The sequence below is a fragment of the Protopterus annectens genome, chromosome 4.part1, assembly GCF_019279795.1.
Source record: "Protopterus annectens isolate FY-2018-M chromosome 4.part1, PAN1.0, whole genome shotgun sequence".
Taxonomy (NCBI): Eukaryota; Metazoa; Chordata; order Ceratodontiformes; family Protopteridae; genus Protopterus; species Protopterus annectens.
The window spans coordinates 551,714,437-551,738,191 of NC_056734.1; the positions used below are offsets into that span (position 1 = coordinate 551,714,437).

At 43.5% G+C, this 23,755-nt stretch overlaps 1 protein-coding gene across 1 annotated transcript in view; it reads left to right on the top strand.

Annotated features, from left to right (window-relative positions):
- Window positions 1–23,755, top strand: part of GPBP1L1 (GC-rich promoter binding protein 1 like 1) — a 1,437,510-nt gene that overhangs the window by 425,341 nt on the left and 988,414 nt on the right. Inside the window, exon 5 of the mRNA XM_044070363.1 lies at window positions 7,082–7,097. Coding sequence (XP_043926298.1) covers window positions 7,082–7,097 — 16 coding nt within the window. The remainder of the gene's footprint in view (window positions 1–7,081; window positions 7,098–23,755) is intronic.

The window sequence follows — 23,755 nt, forward strand, 5'->3', positions numbered from 1 at the left end:
GTGAGCAAGAAGGGAAGACCCTGTCTGCTGTTGGGGTCCGTTTTTCCTCTCCAACTAGACCGTTCCCCATAGGGCAACAAAGCGGAAAAATGTGGTTCCGTAAGACTCTGGGATCTTTCCAAGCCACACAGAGTGATACCCCCTCCAGAGGCAGAGGAGGGGGAAGAAATGGAAGACGCCGCCCCGGTGACAGAGGGGGTCTGCAAAATCAGGGTGACAGGGATACCGTCCCTGGGAAGCCCTTCCAGCACTCCTGAGTGGAGGCCCGACTGTTCTGCTCTGGAGGCAGTCGGGGGTCACTTGGCTTTATACCCACAGGCCTGGCTAAATCTTACCTCGGATTCTTGGGTAAAAAGCATAGTAACCGGAGGATACAAAATTCCCTTTACGTCCACCCCACCTCAACAAAAGAGATTTCCAGATTTGCCACCCCATCTGCGAGATCCAGCAACTGTAGAAATTTCAAAGCTGCTCAAAAAGTCATCCAGCCAGTCCCGGCGGACCAAAGAGGATCCGGAATTTACTCCAAGGTTCTTTTTAGTTCCAAAAAAGACAGGGGACTGGAGACCGATTTTGGATCTCACCAGACTCAACACCTTCGTAAGGAAGGAAAAGTTCCGGATGGTCACGCTTCAGTCGATCCTTCCCTTCTTACAGAAGGACGATTGGATGTGCTCGATAGTTCTCAAGGACGTGTACTACCACATCAAAATGGCCAGGCCGTCCAGAGATTACCTGCGCTTCCGGCTGGGAGCCAGTCATTTTCAGTTTCGAGCTCTCCCCTTTGGTCTCACCTCAGCCCCCAGGGTGTTCACCAAATGCATGGCAGTAGTGGCGTCTCACTTGAGACGACAAGGATTCCGAGTGTTTCCGTATCTGGACGACTGGCTCCTCACCGCCACCACCAAGCATTGTCTTGTACAAGCCAGAGACTACACAGTCGACCTTTGTTCCCATTTAGGAATTTCAATCAATGTCGAAAAATCTGCCTTATCGCCCTCACAGCATATCTCATTTATCGGGGCAGATCTAGATACAAGGTTAACACTGCTTCCTCCACTAAGAGCATCAGCCCTCAAAGAACAGGTTCTGCTTCTTCTTCAGAACAGGAAAGCCCCGGCCATACTAGTGTTAAAGGTTCTGGGACTGATGGCAGCGTCTCTGATTGCAGTTCAATGGGCAGATTGCACACGAGGGTCCTCCAATGGCTGCTTTTCGCGCAATGGTCATTCCAGCAGCTACCCTTATCACACGAGATACTAATAACAGACTCTTGCACACGAGATCTTTCATGGTGGGTGAACAGTCAGGATCTCACAATGAGTCGCCCATTTGTCCTACCCAAACCGACTGCCACAATAACCACGGACACTTCTCTGATAGGGTGGGGGGGGACTTTTTCAGGGAAGAACGGTCCAAGGGGAATGGTCCAATCTGGAGTACAACCTGCACATCAGTGTTCTGGAGTTGAGGGCGGTGTTTCTAGCGTTGCAACACTTCCAAGCTCTCTTACCTCTGGGAACAGTGGCAGTTCAGACGGACAACATGTCTGTGGTCTGGTACATAAACAAACAAGGCGGAACCAGGTCTTACCCGTTATGCAGAGAGGCCATGAAAATTTGGCAATGGGCAGAGTCCACGGGTCGCTTTCTAGTGGCAACGCACATCCCGGGGTCATCCAACGTCATTGCGGACAGGTTGAGCAGAGCCATCCTGTTACCTCACAAGTGGTCCCTCAAACCGCAAGTGGCGGAAAGGATCTTCCGCAGATGGGGCCAGCCTTGCTGTGATCTGTTTGCATCCCCGTTGAATGCCAAATGCAGAAGCTACTTTGCCCTTCTACCCGCTCCAGGGGGTATTCCCAGGACGCTCTCATGCACGATTGGCCCCCGGGTCTCCTGTATGCATTCCCTCCTGCCCCGTTGATTCCCAAATTTCTACAGAAAGCCAGGAACCTGGAAAGGATGATAATCCTCATAGCGCCATTCTGGCCTCAGCAGATATGGTTCCCCTTTCTTCGAGCCCATCAAAGGGAGGAAACTTGGATTCTGGATCCAGTGCCGGATCTATTGACTCATTCGTCGGGAGTTCCTCACCCATCCCTTCAATCCCTCAAACTGACAGCTTGGCTGCTCCGCTTCCCTGTCTAGCCAGGTCAGAGCTTCTCTCTCCTGCGGTTCAGCACATTCTGGTTGTCTCTCATAAAGCCTCCACCAGAAAGCTTTACAGGAGCAAATGGAAACGCTTTGTATGTTGGGCGTCAGGTCAACACATAGATCCCTTGGTAGCTCCACTTCACAAAGTTCTGGAATTCTTATCAATACTCTTTCACGAAGGGGCTTCTACTTCCACCTTAAGAGTACAGTTGGCGGCCATATCTAACTTTCATGTTGGTGAAGGGGACTCTTCTATTATGTCTCACAGGCTTTGCAAGGCTTTTATGAAGGGAACTTTCCACCTTCGTCCACCCATTTGGGAGCCCTTTTTCCTATGGAATTTGAAATTGTTGTCGCAACTGATGTTACCGCCCTTCGAACCAGCTTCATCCTGCCTCCTAAAGTTCTTGTCGTGGAAGACACTATTTCTTGTTGCTGTCACTTCAGCTCGAAGAGTCTCAGAATTACAAGCATTATCAGTCAGGCCACCGTACTTGATCTTCCACCCAGATAGGGTTTCCTTGCGCACAAACCCGTCATTCCTCCCCAAGGTATGTTCTGTCCTAAATATCAACCAATCCATAGAGCTCCCCACGTTTTTCAAGAATCATTCAAACAAATTGGAATATATGCTGCACAAGTTGGATGTGCATAGGCAACTGAGATTTTACTTGGACAGGACAAAAGATCATAGAAAGTCAGATCAGCTATTCGTTTCGTTTGCAGACAACAAAAAGGGTATGGCAGTCACGAAACGTACCTTATCGAAATGGCTTTCTGGTTGTATAGGGTTTGTGTATTCTATTTCGAATCAGCCACTACCTTTCAAGCCTAAGGCCCATTCTACTAGGGCCGTTTCCACTTCCTTAGCTCATGCAGCTCGCTTACCATTGGACATGATTTGTGCAGCAGCAATGTGGGCTAAACCTCATACATTTATCACTCATAAAGTGGACAGAGCTTCTAAGGACAGGACATCCTTTGGTTCCACTGTGCTAAGGAACATTCTTCCATGAGTCACCCAGGGTGACGGAGCTAGGGACGCTACCCGTGTGTAAGAACAAACGGCGAGATTGAACACTTTCACATTTAGAAGTTATGTACTTACCATAACGTTCCATGTGAGGTGTTCATCTCGCCTTTGTTCTTACATTCCCTCCCTTTCCCTCCCCACACGTTATGGAAGAACGGGTAAGATTAGAGTCTGGTCAGGATTTTTCCCTTTTCTTGGGTTCATTGCTCTGTGTCCCCAGTGGGATATAGTTCACCTCCCGTAGGCATTAGATATTATAGACAGAAGGTGTTCCTGGATAGCCGTGTGAATGTGAAGGTCTTTGACCAAGTTGACTATTAGCGGTCTGGTTTCTTGCAAACTAGATCTGAGGGATAGCAAGGAGGATTATGGGATATAGTCTGGTCTCGAGCTTCTCTAAGTTGCAGAGCTTTGTGATGCGGCCGACTCTGAGCAGAGGATCGGCTCCGAACCCGTGTGTAAGAACAAAGGCGAGATGAACACCTCACCTGGAACGTTATGGTAAGTACATAACTTCTAATTTTAGTGGCCATTGCCTCCGCTAGAAGAATGTCTGAATTACAGGGCCTCATGGCCTTTCCTCCTTACACCACCTTCCACAATGACAGGGTGACCTTGTGCACAAACTCTTCCTTCATGCCCAAAGTGGTGAACGAACTATCCTTAAACCCCAGTCCATTCACTTACCTATCTTCTTCCCCTCTCCAACTAATACCGCAGAGAGGATTCTTCACTCCCTAGATGTGCACAGACAACTGAGATTCTACTTAGTCAAAACTAAGTCCATCAGAAGATCTGATCAACTCTTCATCTCCTTCCACCCCAGTGCTCTGAGTAAGGCAGTCTCCAAACAAACCATTTCCTGTTGGATCAGGAAATCCATTCTCTTCTGCTACTCACATCATGGCAAACAATTGTCTCATGGAGTTAGGGCTCATTCCACTAGAGGCATGTCTACTCCCAAAGCCTTTCTTAGAGGATTGGACACATGCTCTATCATGGAAGCAGCTACCTGGTCTACAGTTCACACTTTCACAAAACACTACCAGCTAGACCAGGTCTCCAGGGCCAGAGCAGGATTTGCCAGAGCAGTCCTGCAGGGATTCTTGTAATCCTGTACCTTTGCCCCCTCCCTTCGCTCCTAAGCTGTGGTACTCTCCCACAGTATGAATACTGCAACATGGGACTAGAAGGACATAGAATAGTTGTGTAAAATCTTACCATAACCATAGATGTCCTTCTTTTTCATATTGCAGTATTACTTCCCACCCTCCATACTGCCTTTTTTTTCCATCTCTACTTGGTGGTTGGTCTTTTGACCTCTCTATCCACTCCCTACAGGCTAATCTGTACAGCCCTTCAGGGGCATTTGCTCCTTGGCCTCAACTTGTTCTTTTGTACACCTTTTTCTGGGTTTCACCTTCTGAGGTCTCTGCTTGCAGATGTCACATTTATGGTCCCTGGTTTATGGCCCTGCATGTGATGTCCCACGCACCTACAGCAACCAGGCTTAAGCTTTTGTATAGGAGCCGACGTCGGGTCGCCTGAGGCGAGAAATCCCACAGTATGAATACTGCAACATGGAAGAGGAGGACATCTATGGTTATGGTAAGATTTTACGCAACTATTCTTTACAATTTATTTCAGGTAAATACTTCTAGTCCCTCAGCCATGCCTCCTGTCTTAACTGCATTTTTGGATGCATTTGCATCTTCCAGTAGGACTGATTCCCAGCCTGCAGCACCCAAGAAACCAGACAGATTCTGCAAGGTGCCTGGAGACTACGTTTCTTTTCAAAGCCCCTTCTGCTGACTCTTCTGTCATTACAGTGGCTTCTGATAAGCCCTCAATGTTACTTCCCTCCAACTTTCTTCTTCCTTCTGACAAAGATAGCAGACATATGGAGAGGTTAGGCAAAAGTATAATACACTTCTGCCACCCATGTCTTTATGGCTATCAATTGTCAAACACACGTGACTAAATACACCTTGGAACTCGTCTCAACTTTCCAAAATTTTTTGCTTGCTTTTTGGCTTCATCCTTGCTTGGGGCATCTTCTCAGGTGGCCTGCCATTCAATAAAATGTAGTTATTATGCTGTGGAGGCTTCAGCTAGGGCAGCTGCTACATGTTTGGTCCTGAGAAAATTTACCTGGTTGAGACTTTAACCTTTTGCAAGAGGACATTAAATCCAAACTTTTGAATGCTCCTCTGGACAGGTCAGCCCTGTTTGGGTCTACTGTGGGCAGACTTGTTTAAAACCTTACAGGAGAATGGTAAGGAGATCCAGGAACTGATGCACATCTTGGATTCCCCTGTACCAAAATTCCAAAGGAATTATCCTTCTAAGCCTATGTTTGTTACAAGGCCATCATGGCCCCCTCCAACTAAGGGCTAAAAAGTCTGGTAAAAGACCTCAGCAGATTAGGACTCTGAGCAAGCCCCACCTCAAAAAACGGTCTTTCCAGACAGACCAGGGTCTATTTGGACTCCAAACAAACCCCCCCCTTCCCTTTGCCTTTCTCTTTCCACTCCAGCTTGGGAAAACATTACACATGTTTCTTGGGTACTCTCCATCTTAAAGGGATCTGATGATGTCCTTCTATTCAGTGTTGCAGTATTCTTTATATGTGGGTTGTATTCCGCCCAGGTGACCCAACGTGTGGCCTGTATACAAGAGCTTGGAGCCACTGCCTGTACATGGGACATCGCTCGTAGACCCAGACAAAATCAGGCATAAAAGGGATGTCCGCACATACCATCCTCATATCTTTTTTGCCACCATGCAGAAAGGTTGACTCATACATTCAGTCTGACATTGAATCCCATTGGTTCATATTACAGCTTCAGATAAGTACCTCATAGGGAATTTAATATATTGCTACTGCCTTTTGTTTTTGTTAATGTCATCCAGGAAGGGCAAGTGTAGGTCTGGAAGGCAAATTCCTCATAAAGATGGTCATGAACTGTACTTGTTTTACTTCGGGCCTACTCACAACCACCGGTCCTGTTTGTCAGGCCAGAGTACTTTCACAGGTAACACTGCTTCATTAGGCAAAAAAAGACTCATCAGAACAAGCTTTAAATACATAGCTAATTAATTAAAAATCAATTAAGAATCAAGCATGATCAGTCTAAAATTTAAAGTGAAATGTAGCTATGTAAACACCCTTTCACAAATTAATGCAAAATTACAATAAAATCACTTAATACAGGTATGTAAAAATGTGAATTCTGGTTTAAAGAAAAAACTTCATTTAAACTGGGAGGGTAAAATGCTCTTAAGATGTAAGATCCATTTATTTTCACATCTTTCAGTAATATTAGTTATATCACCCGTCTTAGAGAAGTACAAATATTTTCTAAAGTTAAAAACTTAAAAATTGTTTCATCAGTTTCAAGTTTGTTTATATAAGAAGTTTGTTAAAATCTTTCTTTTTATCTCTGAAACATGACTACTAATGCGACTCTTAAACTTTTGATTGTGTTTTCCCGTGTAAAATGAATCACATTTTGTCCTCCTTGCCATATATACTAAATTCTTAGTATGGCTGCTGCCATGTGCTTGAATGTTAAACTTAATTTCTCTAACAGATCAAAAAAGTTTGTATCAGTATAAATATATTTACAATAGGTACACTGATTACATTTAAAAGTATCCATTTTTATTATTTTGAAGGTTGTGTTTCTTTAGATGTTCATCTTGTTTCACTGCTGCAGTCATTACACTTGGGTTATCCTGCCGTCAGGCGGTCCCGCAATCGGCCAGAGTTCAAAAGTCTTTGTCCGGCGTCGGTTGCTGTCGCTTCTTCCCTGACGTCAGTGCGCCAGGGGTATATAAGATGCAACCGACGCCATTTTTTCCAGTCTTTCTTGCCACGCGGTGCCCGAAGCAAAAGCAGTTCACAAGTGCCGGTCGGCCGACTCCTGAGATTTTCAATTCGAATTTCAGAACCGAAGTCTTCAATAAAGCTAAATACCCAGTTGGGGAAACTTTTTCTTGCCTCAGACCGATGTCAGTAAAAGTTAATAATTGTATTTCTTGTGGGAAGCAAATACCTCATAAGGATTTTCATTCTTACTGTATTCCATGCCTAGGCCCAGACCACGACGTCACTAGTTGTCGGTTTTGTGCTAGATTTAACAAGCGCACTATTAAACGTCGGTTTGACTTTGCTCGCCATTACTTTGGCCGAAGGTTCAATTATACCATGCCGTCGGAACAACCATCGACCGGAATACACAAAAAAAACGCAAAGACAAGGATAAGGACAGGCATCAGAGGCCCAAAACTGACGATGAAGCCTCTTCTAGGCCAGTCACCGGTTCTCAGTGAGGCGCTTTCACAGCCTCTGACACCCGCTACCTCAGAGCCACAGGCCGCCTCAGACTCCCATGTGGAGATGTCTGGGCCTCTGGAAACTCAAGGTATTGGGCCTACGGAAACTAACCCCTCAGATGGGTCCAGAGCCGCTGAGCAGGCATCGGCTTCTGGGGGTGTTTTCAGACCTTCACAACTTACCATTAAATCTACAGCCAAGTCCGAAACTCCATTAAAGACAAAGAAGCAAGTACAGCATTCACCTGGACAGGCCTCCATGCCTAAAAAACAGATGCTTAAAATGGCCGAAGACCTAATTACTCTGATCAGGGGTTCCCATCCCCCTCCAGATAAAAGGCTTAGGCAGGATACAGTCTATGATTCCTCTGACCAGGTTTCCATTTCTTCTGATTCCTCTTCAGACCAGGGATACTCTTTACCCCCCTATGAGGACTCTGATGCTGAAGAATCAATTCCTTCAGCCTCTCCTCCTGAGAATTACTCTTTTGGGGAAACTTTACATACCACGAGGGAGCATTTCCATTGGGAAGGCCAGGATTACTCAGAATCCAAGAAAAGGCTCAGATACTTCCTTTTATTGCCTCAGCACAGGCCCCTAGCTATTCCACCAGTGTTAGATATTGTGGATGATGTGTTCTCTAAATCCAGTTTAAATCCTGATTCTTTGCCCCCTGCTGCAGTCAAGCCAGGCAGGTACTACAGAGTCCCTGACTCTCACAAATATCTTTATAAAAACCCTGTTGCTGACCCAGAAACTATTTCCCAGGGTCCCAAAGGGGTAAAGGCTTCCACAGCTAAAAATCCAGTTCCCTCTGACAGGGATTCTAGAGCATTAGACAGATGGGGGAAGAAAGTTTACACTTCTGCAACTTTAGCAGTAAGGGCTTTAAATTGCCAGTTTCACATGCTTAAATACCAACAATATTTAATGTCAAAACAGAAAATGCTTACAAGCTCAGAACATCCTGACTATAAGGAAATGCAGGATTTATTGCATGCAGCTGAACAAGTGGGAAAACATACTCTGCAGTGTGGTTTTGATTCATTAGAGGCTTCTTGTAGAGCAGCAGTTACAGGATCTGTGTCTGAAGGCATGCTTGGTTAAAAGAACAAGGTTTACCTGATCATGTTAAGGCAAAATTATTGGATGCCCCTTTACAGCAGGATATTTTATTTGATGTTAAGGCAGTAGAGGTATTAAAGACAATCTTGGGGATTTGGGGTTACCAAAAAAAAATTTCCCCTTTTTTCCCAAAAAAAAAAAGGGGGCCTTTTAAATTGTTTGTTAAAGGCCATCATGGCCCCAACTGGGAAAAAGTCTGGTAAAGACCTCAGCAATTGACTCTGAGCAAGCCCCCCCTAAAAAAGTTTCCAGACAGAATTTTTTGCCCAAAACAAATTCCCTTTCCCTTTTCTCTTTCCACTCCAGTTTGGGGAAAACATTACACATGTTTCGGGGTACTCTCCATCTTAAAGGGATCAATTTTCTACGGGTTTGGTTTCTTTTATGGGGGTTGTTTTCCCCCAGGTGAAAGTTGGCCATGAGCTTATGCCTGTACATGGGACACCCGGACCGACAAAACAGGCAAAAAAGGGGATGCCCCACATCCCCCCATATTTTTTTGCCACCATGCAGAAAGGTTGACTTTACATTCGTCTGACATTAAACCCCATTGGTTCATATTACAGCTTCAGAAAACCCTATGGGGAATTTAATATATTGCTACTCCCTTTTTTTTTTTTTCATCCGGGAAAGGGGCAGGAAAATTTCATAAAGATGGTCATGAACTGTACTTTTTTCCTATCACAACCATCCTTTTTGGGGGGGTCCCGGGTAACATGCTTCATTAGGCAAAAAGACTCATCAGAACAAGCTTTAAAAAATAGTAATTAAAAAATCAAAAAAAATGCTTCAGTTTTTAAAGTGGAAACACCCCTTTCAAAATTTTGCAAAATTACAATAAAATCACTTAATACAGGTATGTAAAATGTGAATTTTTTTAAAAAAAAACTTCATTTAAACGGGGGGTAAAATGCTTTTAAGAAAGATCCTTTTTTCACATCTTTCAAATATTTTCCCCCAGAAATACAAATATTTTCAAATTTAAAAAACAAAAATTGTTTCACCCCAAAGTTTGTTTATATAAAAGTTTGTTAAAATCTTTCATCTCTGAAAAAACTATTTGCAATTTTTAAACTTTTTTTGTGTTTTTGTAAAATGAATACATTTTGTCCCCCTTCCCAATATACTAAAAGTATTGCTCCCTGCTTGAATGTTAAACTTAATTTCTTAACAGATCAAAAATTTTTAGAAAATATTTACAATAGGTACACTGTTTAAATTTAAAAAGTATCCATTTTATTTTTTAAGGTTGTGTTTTTTTAGATGTTCATCGGTTTCACTGCTGCAGTCATTACACTTGGGTTATCCTCCCCAGGGGGTCCAAATGGGCCAGATTTCCCAAAGTTTTTGGCCCCGCGGTTGCCTTTTCTTCCCTGCCAGTGCGCCAGGGTATATAAGATGCAGCCGCCATTTTTTCAGTCTTTCTTGCCGGGGTCCCCAAGAAAAAGCAGTTCCAAGTGCGGTCAACTCCTGAGATTTTCAAAATTTCAGAACCAAGTCTTCAATAAAGCTAATACCCTTTGGGGGAAACTTTTTCTTGCCTCAGACCGATGTCAGAAAAAGTTAATAATTGTATTTCTTGTGGGAAGCAAATACCTCATAAGGATTTTCATTCTTACTGTATTCCTTAGGCCCGACCACCGTCACTAGTTGTCGGTTTTGTGCTAGATTTAACAACCCTTTAAAACGCCGGTTTGATTTTGCTGCATTACTTTGGCGGGTTCAATTATACCATGCCGGGAAAAACCCCGACAAAACCAAAAAACGCAAAGACAAGGATAAGGACAGGCACCCGAGGCCCAAAAGGGGTGAAGCCTCTTCTAGGCCAGTCCCCGGTTCTCAGTGAGGCCCACAGCCCCTGACACCCGCTACCTCAGAGCCACGGGGCCCCCGACTCCCATGTGGAGACTGGCCTCTGGAAACTCAAGGTATTGGGCCAGGGAAACAAACCCCCTCAGATGGGTCCGACCCCTGAGCAGGCATCGGCTTCTGGGGTTTTTTCAGACCTTCCCCTTACCATTAAATCTACAGCCAAGTCAAACCCATTAAAGACAAAGAAGTACAGCATTCACCTGGACAGGCCTCCATGCCTAAAAACAGATGCTAAAATGGCCAAGACCAATTACTCTGATCAGGGTTCCCACCCCCTCCGAAAAAAGGCCTAGGCAGGATACAGCTATGATTCCTCTGACCAGGTTTCCATTTCTTCATTCCTCTTCAGACCAGGGATACTCTTTACCCCTATGAGGACTCTGATGCTGAAGAATCCCTTCAGCCTCCCTCCTGAGGATTACTTTTTTGGGGAAACTTTACATACCATGAGGGAGCATTTCCTTTGGGGAAAGGGCCAGGATTACTCAGAACCCAAGAAAAGGCTTTTTTTTATTGCCTCAGCACGGGCCCCCTTGCTATTCCCCAGTGTTAGATTTGTGGATGATGTGTTCTCTGAATCCAGTTTAAATCCTGATTCTTTGCCCCTGCTCAGTCAAAGAAGGTACTACAGAGTCCCTGACTCTCAAAAATTTTCTTTATAAAACCCTGTTGCTGACCCAGAAACTATTTCCCAGGGCCCCAAAAGGGGGGAAAAGGCTTCCACGCAAAAATCCAGTTCCCTCTGACAGGGATTCTAGAGCATTAGAAGATGGGGAAGAAAGTTTACACTTCTGCAACTTTAGCAGAAAGGGGCTTTAAATTGCCAGTTTCACATGCTTAAATACCAACAATATTTTTAAAACAGAAAATGCTTACAAGCTCAGAATCCTGACTATGGAAATGCAGGATTTATTGCATGCAGCTGAACAAGTGGGAAAACATACTCTGCAATGTGGTTTTGATTCATTAGAGGCTTTTGTAGAGCGGGTTACAGGTTTTTTAAGGCATGCTTGGTTAAAAGAACAAGGTTTACCTGATCATGTTAAGGCAAAATTATTGGATGCCCCTTTACAGCAGGATATTTTATTTGATGTTAAGGCAGTAGAGGTATTAAAGAAAATGGAGGATAAGGCAAAATCTATGCAAACAGTGAAGGACAGCCACCTAGATTTAGCAGAAATTGGCCCTCCAAAAATTGGTCCTTTCCAGTGTCAGACAAAACTATAGAGGCAGATACAGACGCCCAAGAGGCAGATCTCAGCCCCAATCTTAAAACCACACAGTGGTGCTTCCCCAAAAGGAGGGAAGAAAAGTCACAACCTTAAGGAAACAGTCCCAATGATTTCCCCCTTCAAATGCCAAGCACTTCCTTTTGGAGCTCCTTAGGGGAAAACTAGCATTTTTTTCAAAAATTGGCAATCACCCAAGACAAATGGGTTCTGAATATTGTGTCTCAAGGTTACAGGTTCCACTTTCACCTTCCAAAAGGAATGCCAGACCTGCCCCCAAATCAATGGGCAGAGGCACAAAACAAATTACAGCCCTCATGGACATGAGAGCAAAAAGTCCACAACAGGAACAAGGACAAGGATTTTACTCAAGACTTTTCTTGGTCCCCAGAAAGGACAAAGCCTGGAGACCCATACTGGACCTTTCACTCTAAATACTTACCTGGATGTTCAAATTCAAAATGTTGACTCAGCAGCTTCTTCCCATGCTGGGCAAGAAGGTTTGGGTTACTTTGGACCTAAAAGAGGCATACCTGCATGTCCCTATCAGACAAAATTGCAGAAGATCCCTCAGATTCATAGCCAATGCAACCAATTCTCTGCACTGCCCTTTGGCTTATCCACCTTTCCCAGGGTCTTCAAAAAATGCCCGGCACCAGTGATTGCTTTTTGCAGAAAAAAAGGAATTCAAATATATCCATACTTGGACGACTGCCTTATTCAAGCAGAGAGCAAGGACATTCTTCTAAAGCATCTGGCATTTGTAAAAGATTGCTAATTTGCCTGGGGTACACAGAAAACAAAAAAGTCAAAACTAGTGCCCTCACAAGAGATAATATTCCTGGGTGCCAGCTTAAAAAAGAACTTATCTCACCCCAGACAAGCAAAGACTCATACTTTCAATTGATGGCAAAAAAACCCAACCCCCTGCAAGAAAATTTCTGCGGGCCCTTGGGGGTTCATGGCATCCTGCATACTAAATCCATATGCCAGACTGCATATGAAAATTACAATGGTACCAAAAAGTGTTTGGACTCAACACTGTCACATTTTGGGAAAACAGTAATACCACTTTTTCCCCCTGCCTAAAAAGGAGTTTCGATGGTGGGCACAGGCATGTCACCTAAAAAGGGACAGCCTTTCACTCTACCCACAGCCAGGCAGACACTAACAACAGATGCGGGATTGGGGGAGCACACATGGCAGGAAAATGTATTCGGGGCAACCAGACCAAATGCATCTTCACATCAATCAAAAGAGATGCTGTTAAAATGCCCTAACAGCTTTCAAGGACCTTCTGCATCCAGGACAACTACTAAAAAGACAGACAACACCACAGTTATGTGGTACATAAACAAGCAAGGGGCACTCATTCTTATCCCTTGCAGCAAGCCATGCCCTTTGTGGAACACAGCTCAAACCCTATCAAGTTCATCTGCAAGCACAATTCCTGCCAGGAAAGAAAAATACTCTGGAAAAAGCAGAAACATCATGGATCCTCACAATGGAAATTAAATCCACAAGTATTCAGCATGATAACAAAAATGGGGGCCCAGACATAGATCTTTTGCCCCCCCACTGAATTGCCAACTACAAATTCTGCACAAGGACTTAACACACAAGCATGGAAAGTGGATGCCCCTTTCAGCTGGAAAACCTAAAAGTTTATCCCTTTCCCCACCACTGCCTCTCCTTTCAAAGGTACCCCTAAAAGCCAGACAAGAAAAGCCAAAATGATCCTGATTGCCCCGCTGGCCAGCACTGGTACCCAATCTTAAAGAAACTCAAGGCCCCCTGGATTTTACCCAAACCCCTTCTGACTCAACAAAACAATCAGATCCCGCACAGCCAGCTCAAAACCTTAAACCTGGCTGCATGGCAGATTCCTTAGTCAAGCAGCAACACCTCTTCCAAAGCTGTTATGGATGTCATTTTGGAGGCCAGGGGGCCTAGCACCAGGAAACCTATTCAGAAAATGGAAGAGATTCTGTGCCTGGAACCAGGCTCAAAGCCTTGACCCTCTTGTCCCCAAAAATTTCAGAATTTCAATACTTAACTGAGATGCTGGACAAAGGCCTATCCTTTTCATCCATTAAGATCCAGCCCTGCCATCTCGCTCATTACAACACAGATCCCCTTTTTTCTCATCCTTTTTAAAACAGTACCTCAGAGGGCTAAAACATAAGACCGCCCGAGAGCACCAACCCAACTTGGGACCTCAATTTTTCTTGGAAAAAAACTTTCCTCCTTTTTAGCCAGCAATCAGCAGATTAAAAATGTCTGGAAAACTGCTCTGCTCCCGGCAATAACCCCAGCAAGAGTTTTTTACAGGCACTAATGGCAGTGGAACCTTTCATCATTTTTACAGACAGGGTTCTTTAAGAACAAACCCTACTTTATGCCAAAGGTGGTATCAGTGTGGCTCTAAAACCCAAAATATTCACTTGCCAACTTTTTTTCCAAAAACCCCGAAAAAGGGAGAGACTCTGCATTCTTTTGGGCATACACAAAACAAAAATTTCAGGGAAAAATAAAATTTTGCATATGCTGCAGGAAAAGGGGCATTTCAAACAGACCATTTCAAAATGGATAGGACATTTTATGTTTTCTAAAACACATGGGAAAACTGCCTCCCTTAGGCCATTCCACCAGGGCAACAGCCACTTCAACTTCCCCCCAGAGGAGTACCTAAAAAATTTTGGGAAACGCAACTTGGAGTTCTGCAACCTTACCAAGCATTCCCTTGCCTCTTTACTCTAAATCCAGAGCGGCTTTGCCACTGCAGTCGCAGGGCCTTATAGCCACCCCAATCCTTATAGAACCAGCCACCCACCCAGCTTTGGGATTCACCCAAGTGTAATGACTGCAGCAGTGAACGATGAACATAGTACAGTTTTGTACCTACCATAAATGTAGATGTTCGAGTGTAAATGCCGTCCCGGTTTCCCTCCCCCTTCTTTTTTTCCCCTTTTCACCTATGGGGGTATTTGCTGGTAACTGAAATTTTGTTTTTTTTGTATGTTTTATTGAATTATTGCCTACCTTTTGGGGGCATCTGGGGCAAGAAAACTGAAGAAAATGGCGTTGGGCATCTTATATACCCTCACTGACATCAGGGGAAAAAGGGGAAACAACCGCCGACCAAGACTTTGGAACTCGGCCGACTGTGGGACCGCCTGACCCGGATAACCCCAAATGTAATGACTGCAGCAGTGAAAACACTAACATCTACATTTATGGTAGGTACAAAACTGTACTTTCTTGGTGATACCTAGTAGTTTGGTAGTTGGGTCTGGAAAGCCTTTTGGATTTATGTGAAATTTTAAACTTTTTTTTTAAAAAAGGGGTTATTGGGTTTGAAAAGTTGTGAAACCAGGTTTAATTTTAAAAACCCCTTTTATGAAGTTCAAAATGTGGGGGTGGGGTGTGAATTTGCAAAATTTTCAATTTTAATTTAAAGGGCTTTTAAAAATCGGGCCCAAAGCCCTTTTAAAGGAACCCCATTTAAGGAAAAATGGGTTTAGGTTACAAAGGCTTTTTTTTTAAACTCCAAATACGGAACTTTTATAAAAAAAGGTAAGGGTGCATTAGGACAGGGTTTGGGTTTTAAAGAAACTGGGGTTTCACTTTTTAGGGACATGAGAAGGGGAAAACTAGAAGGTTTGGTTTTTGGGAAAGTCAATAATCTTGAAAGGTCGAAAACCCTTTTAGGTTTTAAAATATTATATTGAGGGGAGAAATTTTTGGAGTTTTCCCCTGACAAGGGAAAATAGGGTTGCTTAGAGTTTTTAAACCCTTTTAAGGGGATTTGGGGAAATTTTTTAATTGCCTTAAAAATTTTTTTTCTTTTTGGAAGGGAAATGGAAGTTTTAAAAGCTCCTTTTTTGAATTTCAGAATTTTTGGTGCACCAGTTTTGGATTTTTTGGGCCAAAAATTTTTTGTTTTTTGGGGACTTTGGGGGGGGTTTGGGGTTTTTTTTCTTTAAATAAACCCTGGGGCCCCGATTTGGGGGGTGGCCTTAAAAACATAGCTCGCTTTTCCCAAAATTTTTTTTGAGGCCCAATAATTTGTTTCCAGAACCCTTTTGGTTTATTTGAGTCCCCGGGGAAAATTTTGGTAAAAGGGGTTTCACTTTTTTTCACTTAAATTTTGTGGGGTTTCTGGGGTTTTTTCGAATTTAACCAAATTTTTTTCGAGATGGATTTTCTTGGGCCTTTGGGTTTCTTTGAAAGCCTGGAAAGTTTTTTAATGGTGGGTGGGGGATCCCCAAAGGGGTGTAGGAAGAAATTAAGTAATTTAAAGCTTTTCCCCTGGGGTTTTAAAAGGAACCGTTCAGCTTTAGTTCCCCTAAGAGATTTGGGGGTTTTTTCCTGATCCCAAATTTCCCGAAGAGGTTACAAAATTGGGAAACCTTTTGGGTGCAATGCCCCAAGAGTTCCCCTTAAAATTCATTTTTTGAAAATTTAATTTGATTTTCTTTCTTTTAGGTTGGGTTTAAAAACTGGTGGAAAAGGTTTTTCAAAAGGAAAAATTTTTAGTGGAACCCCTTAAACCTGTAAAAAAAGGGGGGTTTTTGGTTTCTTTTACCCAAAAAAACCCTTTTGGGAAAAGTTTTTAAAACCCGAAATTTTGAAAATTTTGAGGGGGGAAGGTGGGACCCCTTGGCGGGAAAAGTCAAACCAGGTTTAAAAATTTGAATAAAACCCTGTTCCTGGAAAAAATTGGCCCCAAATTTTTTTTAAAAGGTTTTTTAAAACCATTTCTTAAAAAAAAAATTCAAAGGAAAAAGAACAAAATTTCAATTTTTAAAAACTAAGTTGAAAGGTTTTCCAAAAAGGTGTTAGGGGTTTTTTAGGGCCCAAATTTTTGGGTAAAGGGTACAAATTTTTTGGGGGAAATTTTCCCATCTTTTTTAAAAAAAGGAGTGTTGAATGGGGGAATTTTTCCCATAAAAAGGGGAGGATTTTTTTAGGTCATATCATTTGCCCCCTTTGGTAAATTTAAAAGATCTGGGAAAGATGTTAGTTAACGGTTTTAGGAAAAGTAAAAGGAAAATAAAGAAAATTTAAAAAATTTAAAATTTAAAATTTTTCAAGGGGGTTAAAAGGTTTGCAAAAAATTAAAAAATGGGGGCCTTAAAAACCCCTTTTGCTTATAATCGGAAGGAAGTTTGGTTTATGGCCAGGTTTATATTTGGAAAGGAATTAAAGGGAAAATAAATTAAGGGAATTTTAAAAGGGGGAAAAATTTGGGTTGTTAATTGGTAAGGGAAAAGTTAAAATGAATGAAAAAGGGGCCCCTTGGGGGGGTTTTTAGGGAAATCCCCAAACCGGGAAATTTGGGTAAATTAAAAAAGCTTTTGGAAAGAAACTTTTTAGCATGGTAACAAAAAAGGAAATTAAAAACAGGGGAAAAGGGGTAAACAAATTAGCATGGGAGACTTTTTAAAGGGGTGGGAAAAAAAAAAAAGGCTAGGATTTGACTTTTAAACAAGTTCAAAGGGGTTTTTAAATGGGAAATTTTCACCTGTTTCGTCTTTGCAAATGGATACTTTTAATAGGGAAGGGTGATTTTTTGTAAGGGTTTAAAGAAAAATTGGGGGGTGAAAGGTCTCTTTTAGGGGAGGATTAAAACCCTCGACCCGTTTACATTACTTTAAAACGGGTTTGCAACCATAATTTTTTGTTTTTTAAAAGGTAAAAAAAATAAGGTTGTTGAAGGTATTTGATGGGGTCCTTTGTCACCAGGTAGGTTCTTAGAGACTATATCAGGAACAGCACAATCATACTTTAAAAAGAGACAACGGGGAGGAAAAAAAGACACATAGTAGGTAGTTTACAAACAAACAAAAAGCTTTCATGAAGACACAGTTAAAAAAGTAGATTCATGCCCTTATTTTTGAAGGCTATTGGAATCATTTTTAAGCTAGTAGTATGTGACATTATAAAGTAGTCTAAACTATCATTTAGAGGAACTCTAAATTTAGGTTTACTGAAATTGGGAGTAAGAAAAAACATAAGTTCTAATATCCAAATATAAACTATACCGCAAAAAAAAAAAATAACGGGAAAGAGAAATTACTGTACTACTCTATGCAGGAACAGTGAGTTTACAGTGTGAATACAACATTAAAAAAAAGAAAAATAATACTATCACTTACTAGAGATGCTACACCTGGAGGGCTTTCAGCTGCAATTAGAGCAAATATAGCATCCAGGGTTTTTAAAACCTTTGTTGTGTTGTACCTGAGCAATCACTTGGGGGGGGGGGGTAAGGGAGGGAAACCTTCAATTGGAATTTAAAGTAGCAGGTGAGAATCCAAGGGACTCTGCTAAACCTAGCTAATTACCAAGGACAGCCAAGGAAATAAGGTAAACACACAGGCACCCTTGTTAAAGGACTGGAAGGTTTCTCCAAGAAAAACTGTATGTAGGAATACACCGCAGGTGGAAGTTGCATGCTGTTTACTAGTCTGCAATGGCAGATTTTATTCCCTTTTATATTTGTATTCCCCTTTGCTCATTGTTTGCTGCACACAATGTAGCTAAAGAGAAAAGCAGCTGGAGACTTTGCACTTCTGTTTGGCGTTTATTGAAGAACAAGTATTGAGGAGGAGGGACTGAAAGCTATGACTACTGAGAGGGGATAAATACCTTCACATATAACAAATTATCAACAGTGAAACGGAATGAAAGGGGTTGGGGTGGGCTAAGAGGAAGAAGGTTTGCAGCTATTGCCCCTGGGGTATGCACTCTAGCTGACTGTAACAGATTTTAACAAGGCATAACAGTAGTTCCAAAAGCTGGCACCTACACTACACAAGCGGCAACAACAATGTTCCTGGAGTTAAACCAGGTGCTGCAGTCTATTTTTGGATGATTGCTGGTTAGAGTTTTCTTTGCTTTTATCTGGAGTGAGAGGATTCCTTGCTCGCATAAGTGAGGGGGGGGGGGCAAAGCGATCAGGTCCTCAGTGGCTACTTCACAAGCAGCAACAACAAGGTTCCTTGAATTAAACCAGGGGCTGCAGTCTATTTTTGGATGATTGCTGGTTAGAGTTTTCTTTGCTTTTAGCTGGAGTGAGAGGTTTTCTTGCTCACTCCAAACTAGTGACTGGTGCCAGAAGCATGGCCGCAAACTTAATGCCAAGAAATGCATCACTATCCCCTTTTATACATTAATAACATACTAAACACGCAGTCAGTAGTGACGGACTTGGGCACCCAGGTTGCTAGGAACCTGACTTTTGATCACAGTGTTGCCTCTGTTGTACGGAAGGCTTTCTACATGGCCCACATCATAAGTAAGGTTATTTCATCCAGGAACAATATCGTCATGACATCCCTGTACTCTTCCCTTATCAGACCCATTGAGTACAATGCCCCCTTTGGCATGTACCTTGCCAAGCACATGCAGCAGTTGGAGAGACCACAGAGGTTCCTGACCAGGAAAATCCAGGGTCTCAAACACCTGTCTTATACGGATAGGCTAAAAGCCCTGGCCCTCTACTCAGTCTCCTTTGTTTATGGCAATTTGTACCATTTGATGTTATATTGTCCAAGCTCGCCTTCATTCTTTCTTGGATGGGTTTGGAGACGATCCTTGGTGCCGACTCGGCCGAATACACAGCTGGAAATCTCAAACTTGGCTCGTTGCAGGTAGGTATCCCATGATGCAATGGTGCAACTCTCCAGATATCATTTGACGCTTTACGAGGTTGGATGCGCTCTTCATGGCCGTGGCTGTTTGTCTTTTTTTCATTTAGCTTAAAATTTTAGGATTTTTTTACATTTATAATGTTTGTAGAATTAGTTAGATTTAGCGTGTAGCTTACTGTATCTCTTTCTGCTGTTGGCTGCTGCTGTTTGGCCATCATTTTTTTCACAAGCCTTATTGTATCCCGTAGTTTATGGTAGTGGTGCGTTTAGTATACTCTTGCAATTAGTTAGTTGGTCATTTAGCTCGTTTAAATTAGAGAGCGAATCGCCGGTTTTAGTTAGAGGGCTGGTAGTATTAGCGTCTGCGTGTGCATTCTTCCTTGGTGTATAGGTCCGTTTAAGTTAGAGGTCCTAGTGCTCGCCTTTTTGTCAGAGTAAGTTAGTTTTCTAATTTATTTTATGCTTAGATGTGCAGTGTTTATTAGATTAGTGTGTGTTATATATCAGTGTTCTGAGTTAGTTGCCTTTGTAATCCTTTTGGGAGCTTTCTTCTGTCATGACTAAAGACTAGGGGGAAAGAGCACAAGCCTTCGGGCTTTAAAAACTGTCAGAAATATACACAGAAAATGTCAATTACAGACGGACATGTCATTCGCGTATACTGTCTAGGGACTATTAATTTACAGGAGGATTGTACTTTCTGCCACTCCTTCAGTGCACTCATATTACAGGAGAGGAAAAACAAACTGATTCTCAAGGGACTCTTAAAGCCAACCTTTGAGGAAGCTGTGCAGAGTGCTGCTTCTTCTTCATCATGCTGTTCTTCAAAGAAGGATAAAATATCCAAAAGGCCATCACCTGTCTCTCTGGCTCAGTCTGAGCCTCCAGAAAAATTGTCAAACTTTCCAAACCATCTGCCTCCTCTGCTTCACAACCCTCAGAACCGGCGGAGGTCATCATTATTGACAAACCTGGTTCTTTGGCCCCAAGATCTTAAGAACCGCAAGATACCGTACCTCGTAGCTGGTCCATTAACATTCCACTGGTCTCCCCTACTTTGAGATCTCCCATTTTGGAGAGATCTCGTTCTCCATCTCTATCCTCCAGGTCCACAAGGAGCCTATCTGATGATGACGTGAAGTGGGTGGTGCGCAGACTTCCTGAAGTCGCCAACACTAGCCAAATTGTTCTAGGCTTTGACCCATCCGGTCTCGGAGCCTCACAAGACTCTTGCATCCACTGTTGTTCCTCCTCTGAGCCAAGCTGGAGTCTCAGATCCAGAGTGCCTGGTACCACTTACTGTAGAACCATCGGTTCCAGGACACCCTTAGGAGATTACGGAACCGATATCTGCTCCGACTCTCTCTGCACTGTCCAGAGTGTCTGGGAGCTGAAGTTCTCCAGCCGGCCCCAAGGGGGACGCTCGGGCCCGAACTTCTTCGGTGAGTCTACCTCTTGGTGTGTTGGCTCGGGTAAACTCTGCTCCCACATCGACCTCACAGCCGATCTCCCTGGAGCCGGGGATGTCCTCCGTCTCCTCGTAGCCAGAGACATCCTTGGAACCGGTGGGATCTGCTTTTGAGCTGATGAAGAGTGTGCTGTCCCCCTTCACAGCTCTACATAGGGATACTGACATTCGTCCCCCAAAGGCACCGGCTCCTGTCTTGGCACCACCCCATCCACAGGACAGCAGAGATCCAGAGCCTCAGGATCCTTCATTGGGTGAACCGCCCCCTTTTCCGAGGCCTCCCCAGAATACCCTTTTGAGGAGCCCCCTCAGAAGAGAACTTGCAAGAAGAAGCATATAGACTCCCTTGATGAGTCTGTCACCTCAGATACTGACCTCGAGGAGTCATAAGGGTCCCCATGGTGGTCCTCTGATACCTCATTTGCAGATATCCTAGAGATCTAAATCAGAAAGGCGGCTGGAAAACCATCATCTCTTCTGATGAGGAGTATGTGTACCTGAAGGCCTTTGGATCTCAACCTTCAGGCTCCTGGGTGTCTCCGCCTTTCGATGAACTAATGGACTTGGTCAGTCAAAAGGCATGGGAGTCACCTGACACTATGGAGCCAGTTCCTTGGAGGCCAAACAAGTTTGTGTCAGCCCCTACCGGAAAAGAGTTTCTCTCAAAGGGTGTACCTGTAGATGCTATGGTGGTGGCAGCAGCCACCAAGAAGGAACTTTCTGAGACATCCTCATCTGTTCATCCTCCGAACAAAGATTCTCGAATGATGGACAGATATGAGAAACGTGTCTTTTCGTCATTAAAATAAAATACTCTACAAGATTCATTAGCTGTGGGGGTGAATGAGGAAGTCTCTTCCCAGCTATCTACCTTAAATTCTATCGTCAGCTCCACCATGAGACTGATATCTTATGCAGCGGGTTCAGGACTTTCCTTGGAGGAGACACTCCCGAATGCGCTTGTGCAATTTTGTGGAGCCCTTTAAGTCTACCTTTACTAATGCCCCCTTTGATGGTTCCTAACTGTTTGGACCCAAAGTAAAAGACACACTCACCAGATGAGAGCGGGAAAGGAAAACTCTGTCTGCCATTGGAGTACATTTTTCGTACCTTCAAGACCTTACCGTAAAGGTCAGAAGAATGTGAAAATGTGGTTCAAAAGATCCCAGGGAGCTTTCCAAGACGCACAAGGTGAATCCTTCCCCAGGGGCAGAGGGGTAGGTAACAATGGTAGATGCCGTCCTAGAGGCAAAGGGGGTCCGCAAAACCAGGGTGACCACGATTCCTTTCACAGACATTCCTATCAGCCCTCCTGAAAGGAGGCCCACCTGCTCTACTCTGGAGGCAGTCAGGGGACATTTGTTGTTGTACCCAGAAGCCTGGCAAACTATCACAAGAGACAAGTGGGTACGAAGCATAATATCCAGACGATATTCCATTCACTTTTGCCACCCTGTCCCACAAAGCAGAACAATCCTGAACGGTCCACCCAATCTAAGGGAGCAAGCAACTATAGAAATCTGAAGGTCGCTGGACAAGAGAGTCATCCAAGAAGTCCCTGCAGACCAAACAGGATTCGGAACTAACTCAAGATTCTTTTTGGTGCCAGAAAGAACAGGGGACTGGAGACCCATATTGGATCTCAGCAAGTTAAACGAATCTGTCAAAAAGTCAAAGTTCCGAATGGTGACACTGCAATCAATACTTCCCTTTTTAGGGAAAGATGATTGGATGTGCTCAGTAGACCTCCAAGATGCGTACAACCACATAAAAATGGACAGAGCATTGAGGAGTCACTTATGCTTCTGGCTGTGAGCCAGTCATTATCAGTTCCGAGCTCTGCCCTTTGGTCTCACTACAGCCCCCAGAGTGTTCAGCAAATGCGTGGCAGTAGTCACGTGTCATTTGAGGCATCTGGGATTCCAAGCATTTCTGTATCTTGATGATTGGCTCCTAACTGCCACCACCAAGCATCTACTCCAACAATCCAGGGATATGACTTTGGAAATTTGTGTTCAGTTAGGCATCGCAGTCAACTTACAAAAATCTTCCTTGTTGCCCTGTCAACATATTACCTTCATAGGCGCAAACCTAGACACTGTTTCCATGATGGCACATCTTCCAGCCGACAGAATTTCAACCCTCAGGCAGCAAATACTTCGCCTTCTTACCAAGGACAAGGTAAAGGAAAAAATAGTTCTGAAACTCCTAGAGACAGTGGCTTCGACCATAACACTAGTTCCTCTTGCCAGAATGCACATGAGAATACTTCAATGGCTCCTGTTCTCCCAGTGGTCACTTCAAGAACTTCCGATGCCCACCTGATAAGAATAACAGAGTCATGCAAAAAGGACCTATGGTGGTGGATCCAGTCTAGCCATGTGACCATCAGGAGACCCTTTATTCCATGGCAAACTGTTGCTATAGTGACCACGGATGCTTCCCAGATAAGATGGGGAGGGGATTATCTGGGAAGGACAGTCCAAGGTATATGGCAGGAACACGAGGCCCACTTGCATATCAATATTATGGAGATGAGAGCACTGCTTCTGGTGTTGCAAGCACTCCATGACTCTCTTACACTAGGGATGATTGCTATACAGTCAGACAATATGTCGGTGGTTTGGTACATAAACAAGGAGGAACCAAATCATACCCACTTTGTCACGAGGCTCTGAGAGTTTAGCAATGGGCAATTTCTTCCCAGTGTTTTCTAGTAGCAACGCACATCCCGGGAAAATACAACGTTATAGCTGACAAGCTCAGAAGGGCAGTATGATGCCTCACGAGTGGTCTCTGAACCAGAACAAAGTGGAAGAGATCTTCCAGAAATGGGGTCAGTCCCTGTATGCATGCCTCTGATGCTTCTGAACAA